At 46.9% G+C, this 20,449-nt stretch overlaps 10 protein-coding genes across 20 annotated transcripts in view; 4 read left to right on the forward strand and 6 right to left on the reverse strand.

The window, feature by feature from the left end:
• Positions 1–1,833: 1,833 nt before the first annotated feature.
• Positions 1,834–2,711, reverse strand: LOC117579747. Its single transcript, XM_034265765.1, has 2 exons — positions 2,149–2,711; positions 1,834–2,091 (listed from the first exon to the last, which is right to left on the reverse strand). Exons 1-2 carry the CDS (start codon positions 2,676–2,678, stop codon positions 1,926–1,928), a joined length of 696 nt encoding a protein of 231 aa, XP_034121656.1. The 5' UTR covers positions 2,679–2,711; the 3' UTR covers positions 1,834–1,925.
• Positions 2,712–2,797: 86 nt separating this feature from the next.
• LOC117579746 lies at positions 2,798–3,680 on the reverse strand. The gene is made up of 2 exons (XM_034265764.1): positions 3,103–3,680; positions 2,798–3,047 (listed from the first exon to the last, which is right to left on the reverse strand). Exons 1-2 carry the CDS (start codon positions 3,651–3,653, stop codon positions 2,885–2,887), a joined length of 714 nt encoding a protein of 237 aa, XP_034121655.1. The 5' UTR covers positions 3,654–3,680; the 3' UTR covers positions 2,798–2,884.
• A 181-nt stretch (positions 3,681–3,861) lies between these two features.
• Positions 3,862–4,543, reverse strand: LOC117579748 (cell wall integrity and stress response component 4-like). The gene is made up of 2 exons (XM_034265766.1): positions 4,073–4,543; positions 3,862–4,014 (listed from the first exon to the last, which is right to left on the reverse strand). Exons 1-2 carry the CDS (start codon positions 4,519–4,521, stop codon positions 3,891–3,893), a joined length of 573 nt encoding a protein of 190 aa, XP_034121657.1. The 5' UTR covers positions 4,522–4,543; the 3' UTR covers positions 3,862–3,890.
• Positions 4,544–4,857: 314 nt separating this feature from the next.
• LOC117579278 (spore coat protein SP96) lies at positions 4,858–6,226 on the forward strand. Its single transcript, XM_034265074.1, has 2 exons — positions 4,858–5,303; positions 5,430–6,226. Exons 1-2 carry the CDS (start codon positions 4,890–4,892, stop codon positions 6,003–6,005), a joined length of 990 nt encoding a protein of 329 aa, XP_034120965.1. The 5' UTR covers positions 4,858–4,889; the 3' UTR covers positions 6,006–6,226.
• Positions 6,040–7,221, reverse strand: LOC117579279. Its single transcript, XM_034265075.1, has 4 exons — positions 6,946–7,221; positions 6,781–6,886; positions 6,239–6,719; positions 6,040–6,177 (listed from the first exon to the last, which is right to left on the reverse strand). Exons 1-4 carry the CDS (start codon positions 6,985–6,987, stop codon positions 6,051–6,053), a joined length of 756 nt encoding a protein of 251 aa, XP_034120966.1. The 5' UTR covers positions 6,988–7,221; the 3' UTR covers positions 6,040–6,050.
• A 314-nt stretch (positions 7,222–7,535) lies between these two features.
• On the reverse strand, positions 7,536–9,008 carry LOC117579805 (cell wall protein DAN4). 4 transcript variants are annotated; one of them, XM_034265883.1, is made up of 4 exons: positions 8,843–9,008; positions 8,216–8,789; positions 7,970–8,182; positions 7,536–7,893 (listed from the first exon to the last, which is right to left on the reverse strand). In XM_034265883.1, exons 1-4 carry the CDS (start codon positions 8,982–8,984, stop codon positions 7,755–7,757), a joined length of 1,068 nt encoding a protein of 355 aa, XP_034121774.1. In that variant the 5' UTR covers positions 8,985–9,008; the 3' UTR covers positions 7,536–7,754. The 4 variants fall into 4 exon arrangements, with proteins under 4 accessions (XP_034121774.1, XP_034121775.1, XP_034121773.1 ...); XM_034265884.1 differs by having other exon boundaries at positions 7,970–8,111; positions 8,151–8,789; XM_034265882.1 differs by having other exon boundaries at positions 7,970–8,789.
• A 279-nt stretch (positions 9,009–9,287) lies between these two features.
• On the forward strand, positions 9,288–9,960 carry LOC117579806. Its single transcript, XM_034265886.1, has 2 exons — positions 9,288–9,389; positions 9,447–9,960. Exons 1-2 carry the CDS (start codon positions 9,360–9,362, stop codon positions 9,882–9,884), a joined length of 468 nt encoding a protein of 155 aa, XP_034121777.1. The 5' UTR covers positions 9,288–9,359; the 3' UTR covers positions 9,885–9,960.
• An 876-nt stretch (positions 9,961–10,836) lies between these two features.
• LOC117579874 lies at positions 10,837–13,065 on the forward strand. Its single transcript, XM_034265994.1, has 5 exons — positions 10,837–11,747; positions 11,822–11,974; positions 12,044–12,307; positions 12,375–12,881; positions 12,938–13,065. The coding sequence occupies exons 1-5, from the start codon at positions 11,492–11,494 to the stop codon at positions 13,054–13,056; spliced, it is 1,299 nt and encodes a 432-aa protein (XP_034121885.1). The 5' UTR covers positions 10,837–11,491; the 3' UTR covers positions 13,057–13,065.
• Positions 13,066–13,098: 33 nt separating this feature from the next.
• LOC117579868 (FH1/FH2 domain-containing protein 3) overlaps positions 13,099–20,449 on the reverse strand; it is a 43,157-nt gene continuing 35,806 nt past the window's right edge. For 2 of the 8 annotated variants that reach the window (XR_004573524.1, XR_004573525.1), the window contains 9 exons: positions 19,558–20,259; positions 19,173–19,386; positions 17,022–17,400; positions 16,809–16,955; positions 15,754–16,092; positions 14,980–15,695; positions 14,695–14,921; positions 14,015–14,192; positions 13,099–13,704 (listed from right to left, as the gene is read on the reverse strand). Coding sequence is in view for 6 of the 8 variants with exons in the window: in XM_034265983.1 (XP_034121874.1) it covers positions 13,631–13,704; positions 14,695–14,921; positions 14,980–15,695; positions 15,754–16,094; positions 16,808–16,955; positions 17,022–17,400; positions 19,173–19,386; positions 19,558–20,259 (2,801 nt within the window). In the remaining 2 variants the exon portion in view is untranslated. Of the gene's footprint in view, positions 13,705–14,014; positions 14,193–14,550; positions 14,592–14,694; positions 14,922–14,979; positions 15,696–15,753; positions 16,095–16,807; positions 16,956–17,021; positions 17,401–19,172; positions 19,387–19,557; positions 20,260–20,449 lie in introns of those variants that run through there. The other 6 variants (XM_034265982.1, XM_034265988.1, XM_034265983.1 and 3 more) reach the window with 5 other exon arrangements.
• On the forward strand, positions 17,795–18,356 carry LOC117579872 (acyl-CoA-binding protein). Its single transcript, XM_034265993.1, has 2 exons — positions 17,795–17,942; positions 18,011–18,356. Exons 1-2 carry the CDS (start codon positions 17,937–17,939, stop codon positions 18,248–18,250), a joined length of 246 nt encoding a protein of 81 aa, XP_034121884.1. The 5' UTR covers positions 17,795–17,936; the 3' UTR covers positions 18,251–18,356.

Consider the following 20,449-nt stretch of genomic DNA (forward strand, 5'->3'; position numbering starts at 1 on the left):
GAGCTGGCAAATCACAGCGAGGATGTAAACTAACTTGCACTGCAAACGCGCGTCGCTTGGCAAACATAATGGGAATGGCAGGTGAAAGGATACTTTCTGCTGCCACTCGGCACACCACTTTTACTTTAAGATTATGTCTCTGGCACTCAACGCACTGGGCTTTGGGTCACATCTGGATGTGGATCTGGGGGTGGCGTCCCTGCAATTTAATTAGTATAGTAGTAAGACTTCCTCGGTAGACCAGACCGAGTATCAGCAACAGACTGTGCTTGGATTCTATTAGGGAGAGATAATTAATTATAATTATCTGTCCTAAGTGCAGCCTCATTATACTCAACGCCCGACTGGATGATAATGATGACGATGATGCTGCCGATGATGACGTTGATGAGTAGGAGAGGCCCTAGAACGACAACAAACTCGTACTCTTCTCTCTCTCTCTGAGAGATGAGTGATGGAAAGAGGCTGTTCCCAGTTGGCTGTGGCATATGGAGCATGGGTAAACATGAATGTGGAACCATAATTACATAGAGCCTCAAATATGCAGCCCGGTCTACTCCTCTAGAGAGCTTCATTTAGCTGCAAGTTTCCTTTAAATAAGATTGGCAAAATCTTCACAAAAATATATTTTTTTTGATTTTTGATAATCTTTTGGATTTTACCAAAGTGCTGCCATAATTTAGTTGTTCTTTTTATAATTTTTAAATATATTTTTTCAACAGCAACATAAATCTAAACGTAAACGTTTGGGGAAGAGCCCTCGCCCACACGAAGATTATCTCTTGGATCTGATAGCTACAAAAGTGTACATATTGCAGATTTATTTGTGTATGTGGCGCGGCTAGGCCTAAAATAAAATTTACCTCACTTTTAGCTCAATTTTTGCGGTTTTTTCTTGGCTGTTATTTAAGTATATTTTTTGTTGCTTAAAAGCAATCAGGAAAATTCCCATGGAGGACCACAGCACATGGTGTCCATCAAAATCAAACTATGCAAGTCACCTGCCTCATCGTGTGGCATGCCTCCTGTGCCTCCGATGCTATCCAATCAATTGCACATTGTGCACGTATAGGAGCCGCACCGTGCGTGTTTGGGTCGGTGGCGCGGGGTAACTGTGGTTTGGGGTTCGGTTTAGGGGCGTGTGAAATCGAAACCATTGAAATTGAAAACTGCAAACTGAAAACTGAAAACACTGAATGAAAAGTTTTGCGGGTGGGCCACAGCCTTGGAATTGAATTGAATTTTTCGGTGGCATGCCGCGGCCAAACTATGGGGCCAGGAACTTTTGCGGCCCCCATGTGGCCCCAGTAACTGACCCACACACACACACACACACACACACACACACACACATGCACACAGCATGAGGGCAAAATGTCTGCAAAAGATTTTCCCTGGCATGTAGCAACAAAAAATACAACAAAAATTTGTGAAAGTTTTGAGCTGAAAAGAAAGAAAAAAACAGGAACTACCGAGCACACTTCATAATTGTAAGCGAAAGAGAGGAGAAAGAGAGCTCTCTGTGTGAAACTGTTCACTGTGTGGGGCCAGCAGAAGTTTCAAGGTGCAAGTGGCAACGTGGCGTATACGTCATAAATGCCATAACACGCAGACCACAATGTGGCCTGAGCCTGGGCCGGGTCAGCGCTGTGAATGGGATGTGAAGCATGTGTAAAGGGCACAGAAAAATCGATTAAACTTGCATGTGGTTCATTAGGCCATGTCCTAATTGAATGGGAATCACTTGTGGGAATCCTCATCCGATTTCTGTGCAATCTGTTGAGTACTCACAAAGAACTTAAAGCCCTGCTCTAGCGTATAGCTTTATTATCATTCAATAGATTTAGGGCACAGATAATACGGCTCTTGCCCTTTATTTTGTTTGCCTTTTTCGTGCATTATAAAGTTGAATGACAGGCAAACCTTTACGGCAGCAATCGTCCGTTGAGAGTCAACGAAGTGACACCAAAGGCACATCTGGCCTGCGTTTGAGTGGTGCACAGCCTTGTCGTACTGTCAAAGTAGGTGGAGCCCGCGCAGGTGTAGATTGCACCATACCAAATACCCTTAAACGTATAGCAGGAAACATATCTAGAGAATAAATTTCATATGTAAGATCCAGAATAAAGATTGAGGGATTATACTTACTGCCTGCAGGTGGTTGTGGCATCACTGCCATAAGGAAAGCGTCCGGGCTGCTGCAGGCTGCGGCAGTACAGTGTTGGATCCGTTATGGACGTGCTTGAGCCGCCACCGCCAGATGAATTGGTGCCACAGCTGGCCGGATAGGCGCTGGAACTGCCGCAGATTTCGGGATTCTCCACGTTGCACACCAAACTCGTGCCGCAGTTGCCCACAATCGATGTACTCGGCGTGTCCTGGCCCAGGCACAAGGCGAACTGCGATGCGCTGATGCACGCAAAGCTCTTGTCCGCGCTGCACTTGTTGCAACTCACACAGGCCCCGTATGCCTCGTTCGGGCTGCAAAAGGTACCATTTGCACTGCAGAAGTAATTGGTGGGACAACTCGTCACGGCTCCCAGCGGCACATGAGCTTCCGAACAGATTTGATACTCCGTGGCCGATACACAGGCCACATTGGCAGCCGACGAACAAACATTGCACTCGGCCTGGCAGCCCAGGACTGCGATGGCCAGCAGGATCAGCAGGCGCAGCATCTTCAAGTGGAACTGAGACTCAGATTTGCACTGCAGCTGAATTTATTCATTTAGTTTTATCTCAGCAAAAGTTGCACTTAGCTTGGGCCTCATAAAGATTAAACAAACGTGCAAAGATCTGCCAGTAAGCAAAGGGTTTGCTGACAGCGAATTTCCGTTGGGTTTTATGGATTCTCTCTACAAATAAGTTGAATAAAATACACAAACTATAGATGCAAACTGCTGAGACTCAAAGTTTTGACTCCCTCGGTGCATCTGGGTGGCAGCTTTGTGGTGCAATACTTTGTCGAGCTGTCGTAATAGGTAAGACCCGGACAATTGTTGAGAGCTCCTTTCCACTCTGTGCCATTCACGACGCAAGAGATGTACCTGGAAAATAATACTCCAATAATATTTGGAGCAGTTCCCAAATAAAATTACTCACTGCCTGCAGGTGGTATCGGGATCAATGCCATAGGGAAACTTTCCCGTCTTCTGGATGGTGGCGCAGTAGGCAGTGGCAGTCAGTCCAATGGGATCCACACAACCAGGACTCGTATCGCTGCCAGCGGGATAAGTAGGCTGACCAGCGCTGCTCCCACTGGCACAGATGTATGGACTGTTCAAATCGCAGACATGCTCCGAGCCGCAGCTGCCAACCAGCATCGATGGTGAGTCCGTGCCCAGGCACAGGGCATATGTGCGATCGGAGAGGCAAGCAAAGTATTTATTGTCACTGCACGAACCACAATTGCAGGCTCTCAGCCCCACGCTCTTGCTACAAATGATGCTGTTGGCGGTGCAATAGTATCCCGTGGGACAGGAGTACACCGGCTGTATGGGCACATTGTCCTCCGAGCAGAACTGGAACGTTGTGTTCGAGGCACAGGCCACGCTACTGGCCGTCGCACAGACATTGCAGTCCGCCTGGCAGCCCAGGATGTAGATCGTACCCAGAGCCACTCCGGCAGCCAGCAAGTACAGCAAACGCAGCATCTTCAAATGCAACTGACTTTGCCAGTAAAATGTATGCCGAGATCTATGCACTCGTATCTCTTATCTTATCCGACAAAACTGTAACAAAATAATTGCAAAGGGATCACAGCGGAATTATCTATGCATCAGCCATTTCAATGGGTAAAGCTTGGACAAATCTTCGTACCTGCTTAAATTTCAGAGTAATGCAATAAAAACCACGTGTTCCTGCTGGTCATTTAGATATTTTAATAAACACTACACACAATTAGAAGGTATCAGTCCGCATGCGGAGGTAATGCTACTGAAATAGGGTTTAGTTGTAGGACATTGCCAGACATTGCCCAACCATACAGAACCCCGATAGAAGCAAATGACATAGCTGGAATGCAGACAGAAATATTACTGAATATTTTAGAAAAACAAACAAGAAATCTCACCTGCGGCAGGTGGCATCATTGGGATTGGTATAGCGACCCGTGGAGGCTTTGATTTGACACATATCAATGATCGCTGGGTCCACTGTGGTTGAAGGACTCGCCGTACTGGTGGTGGGTGCTGTGGTGCTGGTGGAGCTCCCAGTGGTATCTGCAGTGCTGCTGGTGCTCTCTGTGCTGCTGGTTGTGGACTCTGTCGTGCTCTCCGTGCTAGTGCTGGAGGTCTCTGCGCTGCAGGCGGCGAGTTCCGGCCTACTCTGACAAAATTTGATCTCTTCCGTGCAATAATAACCATCGGGACATTTCGCTGTGGCCCCAATGGCCGATACTCCATCACAAAATGTGAAATTAGTTGCGGTTAAACAAATCGTGCCGGTATCGGGATTACAGACATTGCAGGCGGCTTGACAGCCGAGGGTACCCAATGCCAGACAGAGCAGAATCCGAAACATCGTCAAATGGAAAGGTGACTGAAGCAATCTATAAACTGCAACGAGCTTTAAGTAGTAGCTCCAAGATAGAAATGTTTTTTGAAAACAGCGCAAAACAAATAGAGAGAGAGAGAGAGATTCGTTCGGGGCATGAGAAATTCGCAGCTGCCACAAAGTATGCAACGGGTATGATGCCACAAAATGCTGCACAACTTATCTAAATTGTGTCTTGAGTCAAGGTCCATCCACGGTGCGAGGCCAGGACAGATTATCTGATATCTCAGAGCTCCAAAAAAACTGCCAAAAATCTCTATTTAAACTGTCTGAACGATGGCCTCAAGCATCAGTCGGAAAAACAGTTCCATTCGGCGGCACGAGAACCATCCAAAATGACATTTCTGCTGCTCTTGCTGCTCGGCTGCAGCCTGCTCGCCACGGCCAGGGGCACGTGCAACGTGTGCAATGCTGTCAACAGCCTGACCTGCTACTCCCAGAACCAGACACAGGCGTGCGATGCGAATAATTTGCCCACTGGTGCACCCTACAGCTGCCCCAGCGGCTATGTGTGTGTGAGTGGGGACAGTGGAGTGATCTGTGTGCCGGAGGAGAGTGCGGCCAGCGGCCAGGCCGACTGTCAGGAGTGCAACAAGTGTGACACCAGCAACACCTTTGCCTGCACAGGCACCAGCAGCTTTGCCCTCTGTCTGGGCACGGACACGGTGCAGGATTCAGTCGGAACATGTACCGACGGCTATGTGTGCAATGTCAGTGCCACACAGATATGTGGTCTGCCAACGGATGGGGTAAGTTCTTAGCAAAAGGAGTTTGGGCAACAGCTGTCACACGTGTAACACGTGAATTTCCCAGACAATTTGCAGATAACATTCAACCGATAAGAGATAACTTTAACTGTCTTAAACTCCATTCAGATTGTGCCGACGTGTTCGTATGCTGATGATGCTGACTCCAGCAGCTCCTCCGGTGGTGCAACAACGACACCTTCCACCAGTTCCCCGGCTGCTTACTGCGCCGCTGTTCAGTCCGCGGGTAGATATCCAGTCGGCAATGATGCCTACACGACCTGTCGCCAGTACATCTTGTGCAGCTTGGTCAGCGGCAGTTGGAAGGGTCAGACCTATACGTGTCCGGGCAGTCTGTACTTCAGCAGCACCGCTAATCAGTGTGTCGCAGCCATGCCATCGACCTGCTCGACTAGCGTTAGCTCCACAACCTCAACGACAGCGGCCCCAAACACGAGCAATCCGGCGGCCTATTGTGCGGCCATGAAGTCAGAGGGTTACTTCCCCGTGGGCACCGATCCCAGCACCACATGCAGGCAGTATATCAACTGCTTTCTGCTGAGTGGCACATGGCGGGGTCAGCTGTACACGTGTCCGGGCAGTCTGTACTACAACAGTGCCAGCAAGATGTGTGCGAGTGGACTGCCCGCCACATGTTCCGCCACAGTCTCCAGTCTGACGCTCAATGGAGTTGTTTTGGAGTAAGTACAGGTGAAACAGAGAATTTTAGATAGTTTATTGGGGTCTGGTCTAAAGGCAAGCTGCTGGCTTCGTGTAGGAACATTGCTGCATCTCTGCTTGGAAGTAGCTGTCCGAGGGGCAATCGTATTCCGTGGCCTTGACAACGGTATTATTCTTAAAGTAGCAGCTGATGTAGCTACAAAAAAAAGATTAACAATGAAATACATGTCGAAAAATATTGGTTAGATCTGTCGTACCGCTTGCAACTGGGATCCACAGGATCGGTGGCATAGAGACCCGTTTTCAGATGCTGGCGACACACATCCAACGGTGTCCCGGGTGTCACAGTAGTTGGTTCTGTGGTATTACCGGGGATTTCCGTGGTGGTGGGTGGTGGTGCTGTGGTGGTATCCACCAGCTGATCATTGAGGTCACAGGTCAGCGTTTGATTTGCCACCGCACGCACACAGATACTATCGCTGCTGGCATCACAAACCGTGCCCGTGGGACAATAACCAAACTTCCCGGTGGGTCTGCTGGCACCGTAACACATCTGGAAGATGCCACGACTCTGGCAGGCGAACAGATAGTTCCGATGTGCGCTGCACTGACCACACTGTGAGGTGTCCCCACAGCTGGGCGGCCGCTGGTTGCTCTTCTGGGTGCAGATCGCTGTCAGATTGCTGCATTGGAAACCATCCAGGCAGTGGTAGAGCTGATCCGTGTGAGGCATTCCATCTGCATGGCCAAAGGATATTTTGAAACTGGATTATCTGGAGTACCTGTCAATGACACTCACCGCCGAAGCACAGATAGAAGGATGTGGAATTGATGCAGGCCACTTTATTGCTCTGGCAGACATTGCACTCGGATATGGTTTGACCCACCAGAAAGGCCACAAAAAGCTGTTAGATATTTTCAGATATTTTCCTTTCTTTTCGTTAAGATAAAACCATAAACCTACCGCTACCAGAATTGGTATGAAATTGTTATGCTTTTGGAACATTTTCAGTGTAGAGAAAGATTCTTGCTTGTAGTCACTGTCGAGGCTCTGCGAACACTAAAACCAAGTTAGTTGATAACTTCGATATAAACCCAGAGAGCAGCCAGCAGCCAGTCAATGTTTACCCAGTCTTAACTTTTCTCCCGTTGTCCGCGCTAATTGTTTTATTTGGCTTTGCTTTCCACATGACTGCTGCCTCATGCTATTCCCAGATTAGCAGCATAAGAATATATCTACGAATATTGCGTGGGCGCCGATTCCGAGACCATTGACCACCGGAATCGAGAAAGTCTGTGTTGGGACGGCATGTTTCAGAGAGGGAATACTCTTTGGACACATACTCGTATTTATTTAATGAGATTTACCATCTCTAAGCTTGATTAATCAACAGGAATTTCTAGTGTTTCCACAAACCAAGAACTCTATGGATTTGTTAGCAGAAAGAAAGTAAGTTCAGCCATGAAACTGCTACTTGGTTGTCTTAAGCCAAAGTTCTCCATTGAGGCGTTGATGGCACTGAAATGAAAGCAATATATAAAGTCAAGAATAAATACACATACTACACACCCAGTCGGAGAAATGTCTCCATGTATTTGTGGTTCTCTGATGAAGTGCTGAGCAATGTTTTATCTTCATTGTCTCTGCATTTGAGTAGGTTTACATTCCAGAAGTTTATAAATTATAAATTGTATTATTTGTTTATATTTTCATTTAAGTATATTTTTAATATTTTGTATATTATATTTAGACTTTGAAAAAGCCCTGGCTGGCTACACATCAGTACATCCCGCTCCGGAAGGCTTGGTCGTGCCACAAGTAAAGGCGCTTGCGTTGAAGTAGGGCTTTGTGGCGGCACAGTTATAGATGATGCCTTTCCAGCTCTCCTCCCTATAGATGCAATTGATGAAGCTGCAAGGGGAAAGGGGATAGATCAATGAACGATAAGGCTTCGTTCGGTCTGTGGCCAGGGATATTGTGGACCTACCTCGTGCACACCGTGTCGCCGGGTATGGCATAACGACCAGCGGTGCTGATGCCCTGACAATAGACGGTTTCCGCTGGTACAGTGGGCTCTGTGCTCGGGCTTGCTGTGGTTGGAGTGGTCTCTGTGGGAGTGTTTACTGTGGGAGTGGATGTGGTATCGTTTGGAAGGGTTTCTGTGGGAGTGGGAGAGGTTTCAGTGGGAGTGTTTACTGTGGTAGGAGAGGTTTCTGTGGGAGTGCTAACTGGGGGACTGGGACTGGGTTTTGTTGGAGTGTTTACTGTCGTAGGAGTAGTCTCTGTGGGAGTGTTTACTGTGGGAGTGGAAGTGGGAGGGGTTGCTGTGCTTGAGTCTGTGGTTGGGTCTACTGTTGAGATCCCCGTTGTTGCTGTGGGAGGATTCACAGTGGTTACAGAGGAGTCATCGGAAGTGGACTCTGTGGTTACCGGACTCGTGTCCAATGAGGTGGTCTGGATGGGTGTATCATCGGCGGAAGTCTGTCGAGGTAGATCGCACACTTCGCCGGTTATTCCCCTGCAATGGGAGACACAGGGAGTGCCCGCGGCAGCTGATGGCGCACTGCAGACGAAATTGTCCTTGCATGTCTGGGTGTACGCGGTGATTGCTCCATTGCTGCAAGCGGCAAAGGTGTTGCGCGAAGTGCAGGTGAACTTGGCTGTAACATCCGGGCACACACCGCATACGGAGACATCGCCACAGCCCCTCACCGCCGCCGTTCCATTGGCCATGCAGGTGGCAATGTAATCCACGCAGATGGCCCTGTCGCTGGGGCAGGTGTAGTTCTGGCTCTGGTCGCGCACACCTAACAAAGCCAGACCATTAGACGAAAGTCTCTTTGGAGGTCAAATCACTTACCATCAAAGCACAGCTGGAACTGCGTCTCGCTGATGCAGGCATGAGCGTTCGTGCAACTGCCACACACGGCATCCACGCTGGCTGGAGCCAGCAGCAAGGCGAGCAGCGCTAGCGAAAATATCTGAAACTTGAACGCCTCCATCTCTAGTTGGCAATTAATGATGGGCCACCTGCGTGTCAGGCCTTTTAAGGCCAAGCCACTTGTTCTCCTATCTTTATGGCGGGAGATCAGATGCTCGTGCTTTTATCTCTCAATGCCGTGCAGTGGCCATAAAGCCACACCATTTTGGGGCTTCCTAGTAAGCTAATCTAGCGAATAATTCCGGTAGCCAACCCACCATCTTGTCATATATCTAAATGTTTTTATGCAGGACTAAGCCACAGTATTAAGACTCCCGACTTATCTCGCGTTTGTGTGTGTCGAAGATCTGTTGATGTATTGGCTTCTGTTTTTCTCATATAAAATGAGGCATTTCTTGGCTGCTCTCGTTAGTCAGTTTCCAGTTATCCAGCCATAATGCAGCAGTCCCCGTTCCTCTCAACTCTGGTGAGCTCTCCCCAGAAACCAATAATAAATTTTATTCAAATATTTATGGTTTATTAGTGCCTCTTCCTGATCATCGTTCCGATGGTAGTTTACAGCCAAAGCCAGTGCGGTTTATGCCAAAACAATAATGTGGCCTGTGTGAATGAGACCCACTATCGCTTTTGTTTGGACAACGTAGAGCCCGGAGTGGTTTTGCCATGTGGTGATGGCGAGGTCTGTACGAGTCTAAGAAAATACTGTGCCCCCAAGGGCCTAGTTGATCCAACATGCTCAAGCGGTGAGGGATCGTCGCCGATCGATTGCCCCAGCTGCACGGGCAGCTCACTGTTCGTCTGCACCAGTCGCACCACCTTCCAGATGTGCGACGGGACCACATTGACCGATCGTGTCATCAAGTGCAGCGATGGCAAGTTCTGCTCGATGAAGTCCGCTAAATACTGTGTCAGCGAGTGCGAGCTGGAAGACGACTTTGAGTGCGACAGAGAAGCACCCTAAGCAGGGTTCAATCTAAGTTACAATCCAAAAGTATCCATTAAATAAATCAATGAATAAATTCTGTTTTAAATATTAAGTTCAAATTTTGTGTTTGACGAGGTTTGCATAATTTATGCATTTTATATATAATTTCCAAAGAATAAAGACATCTCCATAATCATCTTACTAATATTGAGCATCGACAAAGCCGGGAACGTTGCTTCCTTTTTTCCTTTCAAGCAGCTCTCTCCACTCTCTCAACGTCTAAACCTGAAGGTTTGGTCCAAGCAGTGTGTCGCTGAAACCTGAACGTTTGGTTCGATTCCCTTGCAATTGTCCTGCAAGCAGTTCATGGACAAACCAGAAGGTTTGGTTCTCATGCGCTAACAGGGCAACAGCGCTGTTTACATTGCAGGTTGGCAACCTGTTAACGCTCTCCTTTAACAGCCTGGAGCCTCTGCCGGTTACAACTCACTGTTAGCGCTACAATGACCAAGCAGTTTGCCGCTTCAAAGTGAAGGCAATACAACTACTAAATCTGAAGCTTTAGTCCAAGCAGTGCATCGCTGAAACCTTCAAGCTTGGTTTGTTTGTCCTTGAATTTCCAATGCGAGCAAATTGTTCTTTGAAATATTTGTTAAATATTTTAACCAATAAACGAGTAATTTTGGGAGCTTTTGTAACTTTAAATTTCATTGTGCCAGAGCATAGACCACCGCGTTTTTAGATAACTCCCAGATAGCGCAGAGCCCAAAAATGTTTCTGTGCGAAAACAGACCTTGAAATGCTGCGGCCATATAACTATTCTTATGACCTGTTCATCTGAAAAGCCTTAAAAGCTTATCAATGTTCTGCTGCCCAACCTTCTGGTGGGGAAGCTAAGCAAATTCGGTTGCGAAGGTCAGTGTTCTGAGGATTAATTATGGAATACAGATGCAAATACAAGTAAATGCTCAGCTGCGTGAGTAAATTTTAAATAAAAAACTAATTGAATTAAGCAATTCAATTGACATTGACCCCATTGTGGGGGAGCGGCATGTAATCCAATTAGTGCTTTGTGAGGCAATGACGTCAAAATCGGTTTCTGATGAGGTGAGCGGGTGAGAGGGGAAGTGAAGTAACTATAAATATCCAGTTTGCTAATTTGTGTACAATATAGTGCGCTGGCACTGGCACGTCTATCTTCATTTGTTGTGATTGCCACCGCTGCTTCTGTTATGCTGTGAAAACTCGTAAATTATTCAGCACTTTTTACTGCTCGCATTTTGTGTTGGGTGAGTTTGGGCTGGGCTGGATTGGGTTGTGGGGATGTGGTGTTGCTCCACATTTAATGGGCGGCACAGAGGTGTGGAAAACAGATTCGCAACAGGAAACAAAACAGAGAAAGAGCTGACGAAACGTGAAAAGCGAGAGCACACACACAGATGCGATGTGCTGCTTCCCATTCCCCAATTCCCAGTTCGCTGGTGATGGTGCTGGTGCTGCTGCTGTTGGCGCATCTAATTGTTTTGAATGTTGCGTTTTGTTATTGTAATTAATATTTAGCTAAATTCTGCAGTGGGTTTTGGTTTGTCACAAACTAAAAAGCGAAAAGCGTCGAACAAATTGCGGTCATTAAACTTTTTGCCATGCCAACTGAAATAAAGTGTCGCCTCCGTGTGGGCTGCCTGCCACTACAGCGCCAAAGAGCAACGCGTGCGGATCAGTGGATTATCATCACTTGCACTGCACTGCACCTGCACTTGCAACTCACAGTGGCAACTTGCTGTCTACTCCTGGCCTTCGCAAAAGTGCCCACACATCCGCAGCAGACAAACACCTGGCGGGATCTATTTTTTGGCAGCAAGTGGCTGTCGCCGGGTCCGCGTTTCCGTGAGTCCAAGTGTAGGTTCCAAACGAGAGATCATCATCATCCTCATCTACTCCGAAATATTAATCGGTCCTTCCTTCCTCTGCAGTTTTTCCCATATTTGCTCTGGTGCCCATTGGACCCGGCAGCTGTTCGGCGCCCTCTGGGGAGCAGGGTAATTGTATTCCCAGCAAGGATTGTATACTCAGGAATGGCATACCAGCGGGTCCCTGTGGCGGCGGCTATGGCGTCTGTTGCGTATGTAAGTTTATGAATTTATGCCAAGACTGAAGTCCTTTCTGAGTTCAACTGGTGGCTTTCTTTTTGCTAGTTCTGCAGACCTGTGGTGGCGTGATACGCGAGAACTCTACCTACTTTGTGAACCCGAATCATCCGGATGTGTATGATGGCACTGGCAGTTGCCAGGTGACGGTGCAGAAACTTCATCCGGACATCTGTCAGCTGCGCTTGGATCTGGATATGTTTTCCATAGCTCCACCAGAGGCCGCCAATCATTTGTGCAATCAAGATCAGCTTCTTATATCGGGCGGAAGTCCAACGCCCACCATTTGTGGCAGCTCCACGGGCGATCACAGTGAGTGCGCAAATCTGTTAACCATCTCGTAACCATCTCAATGTCATCATGCTTCATGCTTGAACAGTGTACATTGATGCGGGTCTGGGCCAAAGCAATCCGATTGTCTTATCTGTGATCACCAGCGGAAGTTTTCCGCGCCTGTGGCGCATCCGCGTCACGCAAATCCACTGCGGCAGCATCAGTCGAGCGGATCAGGGCTGTCTGCAGTATTACACGGCCATTAGCGGGCGCGTGCGGAGCTTCAACTACAACACGGTGGGTGGGAGGCAACTCTCCAATCAGGACTACAGCATCTGCATTCGCAATGAGCGAAACTTTTGCGGCATTCAGTACAACACCTGCCCGGACCTGGAGAACAATCGGTCGAGGGCCTTCACGCTGTCGGGCAACTCCAACAATCCTGTTCCCACCATGGTGGGTGGCGGCGGTGCCAATGGCTGTGTCAGCGATTGGCTGCTGATTGGCTGCATTCGATCGGCGGATCGCGTTCCACCGCTGCCGGGCTGCGAGGATCGTGTCTGTGGGGGCACCTTCAGCGCCGAGGCTGGCATGTTGGCCAAGACAGTACAATGTAAGTGCAGGATTTGTTGTTGCTTTAATTTGCCAGCTTTAATGTCTCTTCTGCAGCCAGCGTTCGTCCTTTTCGGCTGTACTTCCACACGGATGGCGTTGAGGCACCGAATGACATAGATAATCGTGGATTCTGCCTGGACTATGTTCAGCAGCCCTGTACAAATGGTTTTTAGTCGTCGCCGTCGCCGTCGCTTAATCTAATTACATAAATCTTCTATAATAAATATATTTATTTATTGATTTGATTCGTAGTTAAGGTAGTCATAAGTTTTCTCCTAATTTAAGTTAATTTAAGTAGCCCACAAGAACATTGTGGCATTTTGGTATAAATTAAAAGTCGAGGGACATGTCGAAATGTTGTTTTGCAATTTGAAAAAATATCTAACATTAAAATCGTTTCCATCTACTAATACAGATCTTTTTTTTAAGTTTTAATTACGTTTAATTAATAATACTTGGCCGAAGCAAAAACAAAATTTTAAATAATAATAACAGGATAAAACACTATGAAAAACGCTTTCTTTTAAGGACAGTTTCGTTATTTTTTGTCTGGTGATGCTGATGACGATGCTGTGATGCTGTGTCGTATAAAAGGGAGTGATTTTCTGGGGGTTTTCGTTTGCTGCTCTGCTCGTCCGAGATCGCCAATTTCAGTCTGTTGCGCGCATAGTCCGATTTGTGACATCACTGGGGGAAGTGGGGAAGTGGAGTGGGGGGAGTTTCCGGGGGTATCCGGTGCTCTAGATCCTAATAGGTTTGTATCAAGGCAGCCACATGCTGTTTCTCCTCATCGGTCAGACCGTTCTTAAGCGTGCGACGCACTGAAAAAATATGCAATAAATGATTAGAATATTATTTCAGTTGGTTTATAGATGGGATTATCTTATACATATATAATTATTAATCAATATTGAGGTTCACATGCTAAAGTAAGGTTAAACGAGACATGCATTAATGTTCCTGAATATTTGTTAAAAAACATGCCAAAATTTCGATTCCATTATTTCTTGCATGCACATAAGATAGATCCTTAGATCCTTGAACAACATACAAAAGTTCCAAAATGAACAAACAAAATTCTCAAGGGGAAAACAAAATGAAAGTATTCAACAAAGAATTTATTTCACTAACCAAAAAAGGTAAGACCTAAAAAAACAGTTGGCTGTTCTCTTTCGGTAACGGTAACGGGTTACGGTTACAGCTACGGTTAACACTAACGGTAACGGTTACGGCTTAATACGGTATTTCGGTATCTATGGCGATGGTGCTCTTTCAACTGTGAATCCTTCGCGCGTGCGGCTGCGCTTCACTTCTCCGATAGTCAATATATATTTTTGATATATTTTTTTAACATGGTGCGTTAATGGTGAGAAAAACAAAATGAAAAAAAAAAACAACAAATTAAAAACCAATGTAGGCAACAGATTTGTAAACGAAAGCTTCCATTAAGCTGGGAAATTTCAGTTGGGTAAATGGCCAAAAAGCACCGGGGAAAAAAAGTAAATTATACAGGAATTACAGGCGAAAGGGAAAGGGTTTCGTGAATTTGGAATTTCGTGTGGGAATTATATTGCTTGATTGATTGTTGGATTGAATATAAATTTCGTATTGCCGCTGGTAGATTGTAGATTCTGTCACTGTGTGCTGTGTGTGTGTGTGGTGTTGTTGGGTGTTGTATCCAGCTAAAGGTTATAGTACATGTACCGCGCTGTGTGTGTGTTTTTGTGTGTGAGATAAACCAACACCTCTTCATTAAATCTGTATTCGTTGGAATTTTCTGTAGTGGATCTAAATGAAAGTGATGAACTCACATGATTTGCGATCCGCATTACGCGTCCTCTTACGCTCCCTGGGTGTGGTGCGTGTTCCCGGCGCCTTGGTGGCGGTCTTAACCAGAGATTCGAGTATCTCATCATCGCCATCGGTGAACTGCTCCTCGCTCTGGCGTGCAATGGGTGAGCGCAATTGCTCGGCCCGACGACGTCTCCAGGTGAGAGTGCCATCCGCCTGATCTGCACTTGGTGTGCCCAGAAGGGTTCTGCAAAGCGAGTTAATAATTAAACAAATTCATTAAAAGAACGGTTTGCTGAACCAACTTTAACTCTGCATCGGCCACATCCTCTTTGGTCTTGAACTTGGCCATATCGATGATCAGCTTGCCACGCGTCTTATTGCGCTCACGATGATTGGCCTTTTTCTCCAGCTGCTGCTGCACCCGCTCCCTGGTCGTGCGATACTCCAAAGCAAACTCGGACAGGGTGCGACAGAACTCATTTGGCCGCGACTCGGCCACACTGTGCTGGGGCATGCCCAGCCAGAGCAGGAACTTGCGATATCGATTCATCACGCGCCGATGGACAATCTGCAGTATGATTATCCGCTCCGCACAATCGGCCAGGAAGTCCACGAGCTTCTGTTTCAGCGGTGGTGGGCAGTCGTGTTTGGCTATCACTTTGAGACGATCCCAGGAGGCCTTGCACTCGGACTCCAGCTGCGTAAGATTGTGTGCCAGATCGGTAAAGTCGGCCTTGGATGCGCGCGTAATGGGACCAATTTCCGAGTACAGATCGCTCGTGTCGCTGCTCGACTCCATAACCATGTGACAGAGATGATGCAGCAACGAGTGCTTGTGCACAGTGTCCTTCACTTCGGGCACCTTGGCCAGATACTCAATCTGGAAACCCTTGACGGGTGCACCATTCAGGAATATGCCCACGGACAGCAGCGTTGAGAGAATGCTGCGGAAGGTGCGATTCTGACGCAAGATCTCAATGCCTTGCTTGAGATCCATCAGCGGTTCGGCAATTTCTTTCTGCAAATAAAGAAAAAATCAATAAATTTGTCTTTGAAGGAGAATCTTTCCCACTCACCTCACTGTTGTCAAAGTCCAGGCGGAAGGCCCACAGCTTCAGTCGTGCACCCAGCTCTGATATGGAGGCCAGCGTCAAGAGGAACTGCTCGGCACTGCCCAGTGGTAGCTCTGGGTTAACCAGCTGCGCCTCTTGGATCTTGCCACGCTCCTCATCGGTTGGCAGCATATTGAGCAGCTTGTCAATGCCCTCGCGTGTCACCACAGTGGCATCCATCTTCAGGATGGCCGCCTTGATGGCACGCGGTGGCGGCAGCTTTGTAATTGCTATATTGATGGCATTGGAACGTTTGTGATCGAGCACGATGATCTCTTTGCTCTTATTTAGCTCTTGTTGTTTCTGAAAGATGTTAGTTCGGGATATTAGTTTAATGAATTATAGACAAGATTGTTCAGAGATAAACACATAAAACGTGGTGCAAAGAGTCACAGAGAGAGTGCAGTGAAGTGGAGTGGAATATGTTCTGATAGAGGAGTCTGTCTGTGGCTGTGTGGGTATAAGAGTGAAAGAAAACCAACACCAAAAAACACAAAACAAAATGGGCAAAAAACAGAGAGAGAGTGAGAGATGTACATACATATAGACAGAGTGAGAGAGTGAAAAACAAAAGAGATTTGTTGTATAAAACATTTCATGGCACTCACCTCCTAAAAGAGAGACATTTGTAAAACATTTGCAAACATAATTGAGTAATTATTATTTGATTTTGTTTTGGTTTGTGATTGTTTGAAGTGTTTTGGAGTTTTTAGCACACGTTTAACATTTACGTTTTATCCGCAAAACAGACCGTTCCGTTCGACATTTATCAGAAATTATATATTGGGGGAAAGAAGAATACAATTATCATTCGGTGTTTTGGTTATGTTAACAAAAACATAAAACACTTAACGTTAGGGGAGAGAGAGATTGAGTGAGTGAGAGAGAGTGGGAGAGACTAACTAGAACTAATTTAATCACACATTTCCTATGGGTAATAATACATTTGAACCTTTGACCAAATAAGTTAGGAGGGGAAGAGAGAGGTACATATATCTAAGGGCTCACTGCCCACGCACCTTGGTCATCAAGTCTTTGGCTCTGGACTCAAAGAGATGCTCGAGCTTCTGTGTATCCACATTGGCATTGGGCAGTTCATCCCAAATGGTCTTACCCACCACCTGGGGTATCAGATCTTCGCGCACTTCCTTCCAGAAGAGCTTAACCTGTGAAAATAAAATGAAACGAGTTTAATTCTCCCACTTTCGATGATCTTTGTTTCATTTTCTTACCGTCTTTTTGTTCTTTTTGATCGTATTATTCCCATTGACCAGCTCCCCGTTGACGGATCCATTCAGCGAGCTATTCACACTGTTGGTGAGGCTGCCGCCATAGCCAAACATGGGGGGAGGAATTAAACTGGGTGCTGGTGGCATCATTGGAGGTGGCAGAATGCCTCCACTGCCAAACGGCGGCGGTGGTGGTGGTATTCCCGCACCCAGGCCACGAGGCGCCAAAACATCCTTCTCATCGTCATCGTGCAGATCGGTAAAGTCCAGGTCGCAGAGGTTCAAAGGTCGCGTCATATTCCGCACCAGTTCCTCCCAGTGAAGTTCGTTCTCCGATTTCTTCGGCTCGGACTTTTTCAGCTCCTGATCCACACTCGATGATCTATGGGAGATACAATCAAAGGGAGATCCTTATCTTATTCGCAACTTTTTGGCAAACTTTATGGCTCATATCAGCTATCAGTCGATGGTGTTGGCCATAAATGTATAATCTTGTAGCCAGCCTTATCGTGGGGACACGCCTTGTGCCTAGCAGCAAGATACAACCGATAGAGATAACGATAGAATCAGGCGACTTGGAGGACGGAAGGCAGGAGACTACTTTCTTCGAGAGCTCCGATGACGAGGGCCAGATATGGAACATAAACCGACTACAAACATCACGACTGGATGAATTATTGAACTCTTACGAAAGTCTCACATAAAAAAATCTAATCGAAAATGAACTTGCACGATGGACTCTACGCCGGTGCTGGTGGTGGTGCTGCTGCTGCCGCTGCTGTCGCATTATCATGTTGCATTATCGCGTAGATAAGAGTTCCTGTTTCCCACCTTCTATTCTACGATTTTCGATTGTGTATAAAAGTTGAGTGCTACACGAAAATCAATCATAGTTTGTCACGGCATTACTGGAACGACATGGATGTAAGTCTTCGCACTGATACGCGCAGCCCACAAAGATTTGGATTTAAATCTCAATAATCTATTTGCAGTTCAACGCAATTCTCGAGAAGACCAAGGCCTTCAGCAAGAAGCCCCCAACGGAGGTTTACCTGGAGTTCTATGGTCTGTACAAGCAGATCCATGAGGGTGATATTACCATCGAGAAGCCCGCCGATGCCGAGGGTGCTGCCAAGTACGATGCCTGGCTGAGCCGCAAGGGAATGTCCGTTGATGCCGCCAAGGCCGCCTACACTGCCCTGTACGAGAAATACGATCCAATCTACGGATAAGCAATGGCTATAGCTATCGTCTCTGTCCCCCGTCCTTGAGCAACAACTTTGTCTTTGATCCGGCAATAAATCTTGTTAAACCAAAAGCTTTTTATTTTATCTCTGAGATTAAGTTTCTTTTTAGCTGCCCATTCTCTTCCAGTAGTTTTGTCTGTGTATTCGGTAGACTTCCACACCAACCTGGATCTTAACTATTTCTATAATCAATTTTAAATGCTTCTAACTTGGCGATAAATTCGTTGCACGGCTAGTACCAGTTCAACATTGGCCGGGATAAACCTTCCAGAAATTATTGCACAAAGGGTCCATGGTCTGCTCTAGCTGAAGATTCAACTCAGCAATACGGTTCAGATTCTCGTTTTGAATTACCCTTTGGCACAATATTCGTGGGTCGGTTCGTATTTTCTCGGCATTCTCTTTCTTGCCCAACAAGATCATTTTTTGTCTATCGATTCTGATAAGTTTCTATTCCAATTCAGTTTGAAGGACTTCAGATGTATTACCGCAAAAACATTTATAGCTAAAAGGTAACTTAGATCTCTCACTTGTCAGTTACATAATGGATGATTTATCCAAGTAGTAATGCTCCCCAAAGTAAATCACAATTGAGTCACGAGTTAACCCTTGCACATACACGTATGCACGGGGATTGCTTGCCCCAAATTCTTATCGCGCCAATAACTACGTGGCGCCATATATACTCGTAAACCAGAAATAATACAAACTACATATAAGCACCCCATGCACCGCACGAGCTTCTAATCGGATTTACCATAACTGAAAACTCTGAAGAGACAAGTTCTAAGAGGCAAAATTGAATTGACTCTGACTATTAGGAAAAAGGTAGTAAAAAAAAGTTGTGGAATATTCCTGGCATAGGCTACCTCTAACAGTTGCCCAAGATTAATCCTGCAAATCTCACCTGGATATTTCTCCTTTGCTTTTACTCTTGGCCAGTCCCTCTTTGGCTTTCGATATGAGGCCGGACATATCACCGACAATGGCGGACCGACTGCCTGGCTCCTGTGTGGGACTCGTGGGCAGATTGCTTAGCTTCTGTGTCAGATCCTTGACAGTATGATCGCGCTTCAGCTGCAGCTGCAACTGCAGTTGCTGCTTTCCCTCGCTGTCCAGCTCTGTGTGTGGAGGGGGGAGAGAACAAATATTTATAAAATAATATTTCTACATTTATCCCTGGGGATTATGTTGTGGCACACAGAAAAGTATGCAGCGGCAGCTGTGAGATGGTGGGATGAACATATCTTGGCAGCACTCGAGAGTATGCAACGCGGCACTAAGGCACCCACCTGTTGGGGTATCCACAGCGGGGTTAGTACTGGTTAGGGTTCTGGCTGCAACGCTGCCAATGGGTGCATTCCACCAGCCGGGTGGCGGTGGTGGTGGTGGCGGCGGTGGAGGCGGTGGTGGCGTCACCATTGCAATGGGTTTACGTATGGGACTCAGCGGCTCTGCTTCCGGCATTATGTCGCCCTTGACAGGTGTGGAGCTAAGCGGAACGGGCGTAAAATCAAAGCCTGAAGCATTCAGCGGCTTCTTCGGACTCAGCAGAACATCCTCGGGATCCTGTTGCTGCTGCTGCTGCTGATGCTTGGGCGATTGACTCATCTGCGTGTAGTAGTTATTCAGGCGATTGGCATCGTTCTCGTACTTTTTGTAGCCAGTATCCGTCTGCTGAATGTTCTTCATGATTCCATTGATCACAGTGGCGTTCCGTTCGCGGAACAGATTCTTTTTCGTAAGGAACTCGTTCTGGTTGTTGGTATTATTGTTGTTGGACTTGTCGAAGCTGTTGTTGATGATCGAGATGCTCTGGCTGCCGCTCAGCAGCTGTTTGCTGGGACTCAGCAGCAGGCTGTTGTTGGGCGTTTCATTGTTGTTGCTGCTGCTGATATTATTGTTATTGCATGGCTGCGGCAGCTCGTTTTGCAATGACTGCGGCGGACTGTCGCCGCTTTGTACGGTAGCAGGAATGGCTGTTACAATTTGGCCTTTTGGTGGCATTTAGGCGGTTTTTTGTGGCGGTTAGCATGTACATATGATCAGCGGGTGAGGCAACAGCGGGACACGGATACACACGGATAGATGGAGTGATTAGCATTGTTTTTTTGGGGGGAGAGAGAATCAAAACGTTAGTAAGCAGCCGGTACAGAGAAGCCTGGCGTTATCCTGGTGCAACTT

This window comes from Drosophila guanche, unplaced genomic scaffold (genome assembly GCF_900245975.1).
Source record: "Drosophila guanche unplaced genomic scaffold, DGUA_6, whole genome shotgun sequence".
Lineage (NCBI taxonomy): Eukaryota > Metazoa > Arthropoda > Insecta > Diptera > Drosophilidae > Drosophila > Drosophila guanche.

Excerpts from the sequence above, each read along its gene's own strand:
- LOC117579747 (XM_034265765.1), bottom strand. The coding sequence starts at position 2,678 with ATGCTGCGCCTGCTGATCCTGCTGGCCATCGCAGTCCTGGGCTGCCAG. Across the intron at positions 2,092-2,148 it reads GCCACAACCACCTGCAGGCA|ATATGTTTCCTGCTATACGT; the intron begins GTAAGTATAATC and ends TTTATTCTCTAG.
- LOC117579746 (XM_034265764.1), bottom strand. The coding sequence starts at position 3,653 with ATGCTGCGTTTGCTGTACTTGCTGGCTGCCGGAGTGGCTCTGGGTACG. Across the intron at positions 3,048-3,102 it reads CCCGATACCACCTGCAGGCA|GTACATCTCTTGCGTCGTGA; the intron begins GTGAGTAATTTT and ends ATTATTTTCCAG.
- LOC117579748 (XM_034265766.1), bottom strand. The coding sequence starts at position 4,521 with ATGTTTCGGATTCTGCTCTGTCTGGCATTGGGTACCCTCGGCTGTCAA. Across the intron at positions 4,015-4,072 it reads AATGATGCCACCTGCCGCAG|CTATGTCATTTGCTTCTATC; the intron begins GTGAGATTTCTT and ends TCTGCATTCCAG.
- LOC117579278 (XM_034265074.1), top strand. The coding sequence starts at position 4,890 with ATGACATTTCTGCTGCTCTTGCTGCTCGGCTGCAGCCTGCTCGCCACG. Across the intron at positions 5,304-5,429 it reads GTGGTCTGCCAACGGATGGG|ATTGTGCCGACGTGTTCGTA; the intron begins GTAAGTTCTTAG and ends AACTCCATTCAG.
- LOC117579279 (XM_034265075.1), bottom strand. The coding sequence starts at position 6,987 with ATGTTCCAAAAGCATAACAATTTCATACCAATTCTGGTAGCG. Across the intron at positions 6,887-6,945 it reads TCATACCAATTCTGGTAGCG|CTTTTTGTGGCCTTTCTGGT; the intron begins GTAGGTTTATGG and ends AATATCTAACAG. Across the intron at positions 6,720-6,780 it reads CTTCTATCTGTGCTTCGGCG|ATGGAATGCCTCACACGGAT; the intron begins GTGAGTGTCATT and ends TTGGCCATGCAG.
- LOC117579805 (XM_034265882.1), bottom strand. The coding sequence starts at position 8,984 with ATGGAGGCGTTCAAGTTTCAGATATTTTCGCTAGCGCTGCTCGCCTTG. Across the intron at positions 8,790-8,842 it reads GTTCCAGCTGTGCTTTGATG|GTGTGCGCGACCAGAGCCAG; the intron begins GTAAGTGATTTG and ends TGGCTTTGTTAG. Across the intron at positions 7,894-7,969 it reads GGCGACACGGTGTGCACGAG|CTTCATCAATTGCATCTATA; the intron begins GTAGGTCCACAA and ends TTCCCCTTGCAG.
- LOC117579806 (XM_034265886.1), top strand. The coding sequence starts at position 9,360 with ATGCAGCAGTCCCCGTTCCTCTCAACTCTG. Across the intron at positions 9,390-9,446 it reads CCCCGTTCCTCTCAACTCTG|TGCCTCTTCCTGATCATCGT; the intron begins GTGAGCTCTCCC and ends ATGGTTTATTAG.
- LOC117579874 (XM_034265994.1), top strand. The coding sequence starts at position 11,492 with ATGCCAACTGAAATAAAGTGTCGCCTCCGTGTGGGCTGCCTGCCACTA. Across the intron at positions 11,748-11,821 it reads GCGTTTCCGTGAGTCCAAGT|TTTTTCCCATATTTGCTCTG; the intron begins GTAGGTTCCAAA and ends CTTCCTCTGCAG. Across the intron at positions 12,882-12,937 it reads GTTGGCCAAGACAGTACAAT|CCAGCGTTCGTCCTTTTCGG; the intron begins GTAAGTGCAGGA and ends TCTCTTCTGCAG.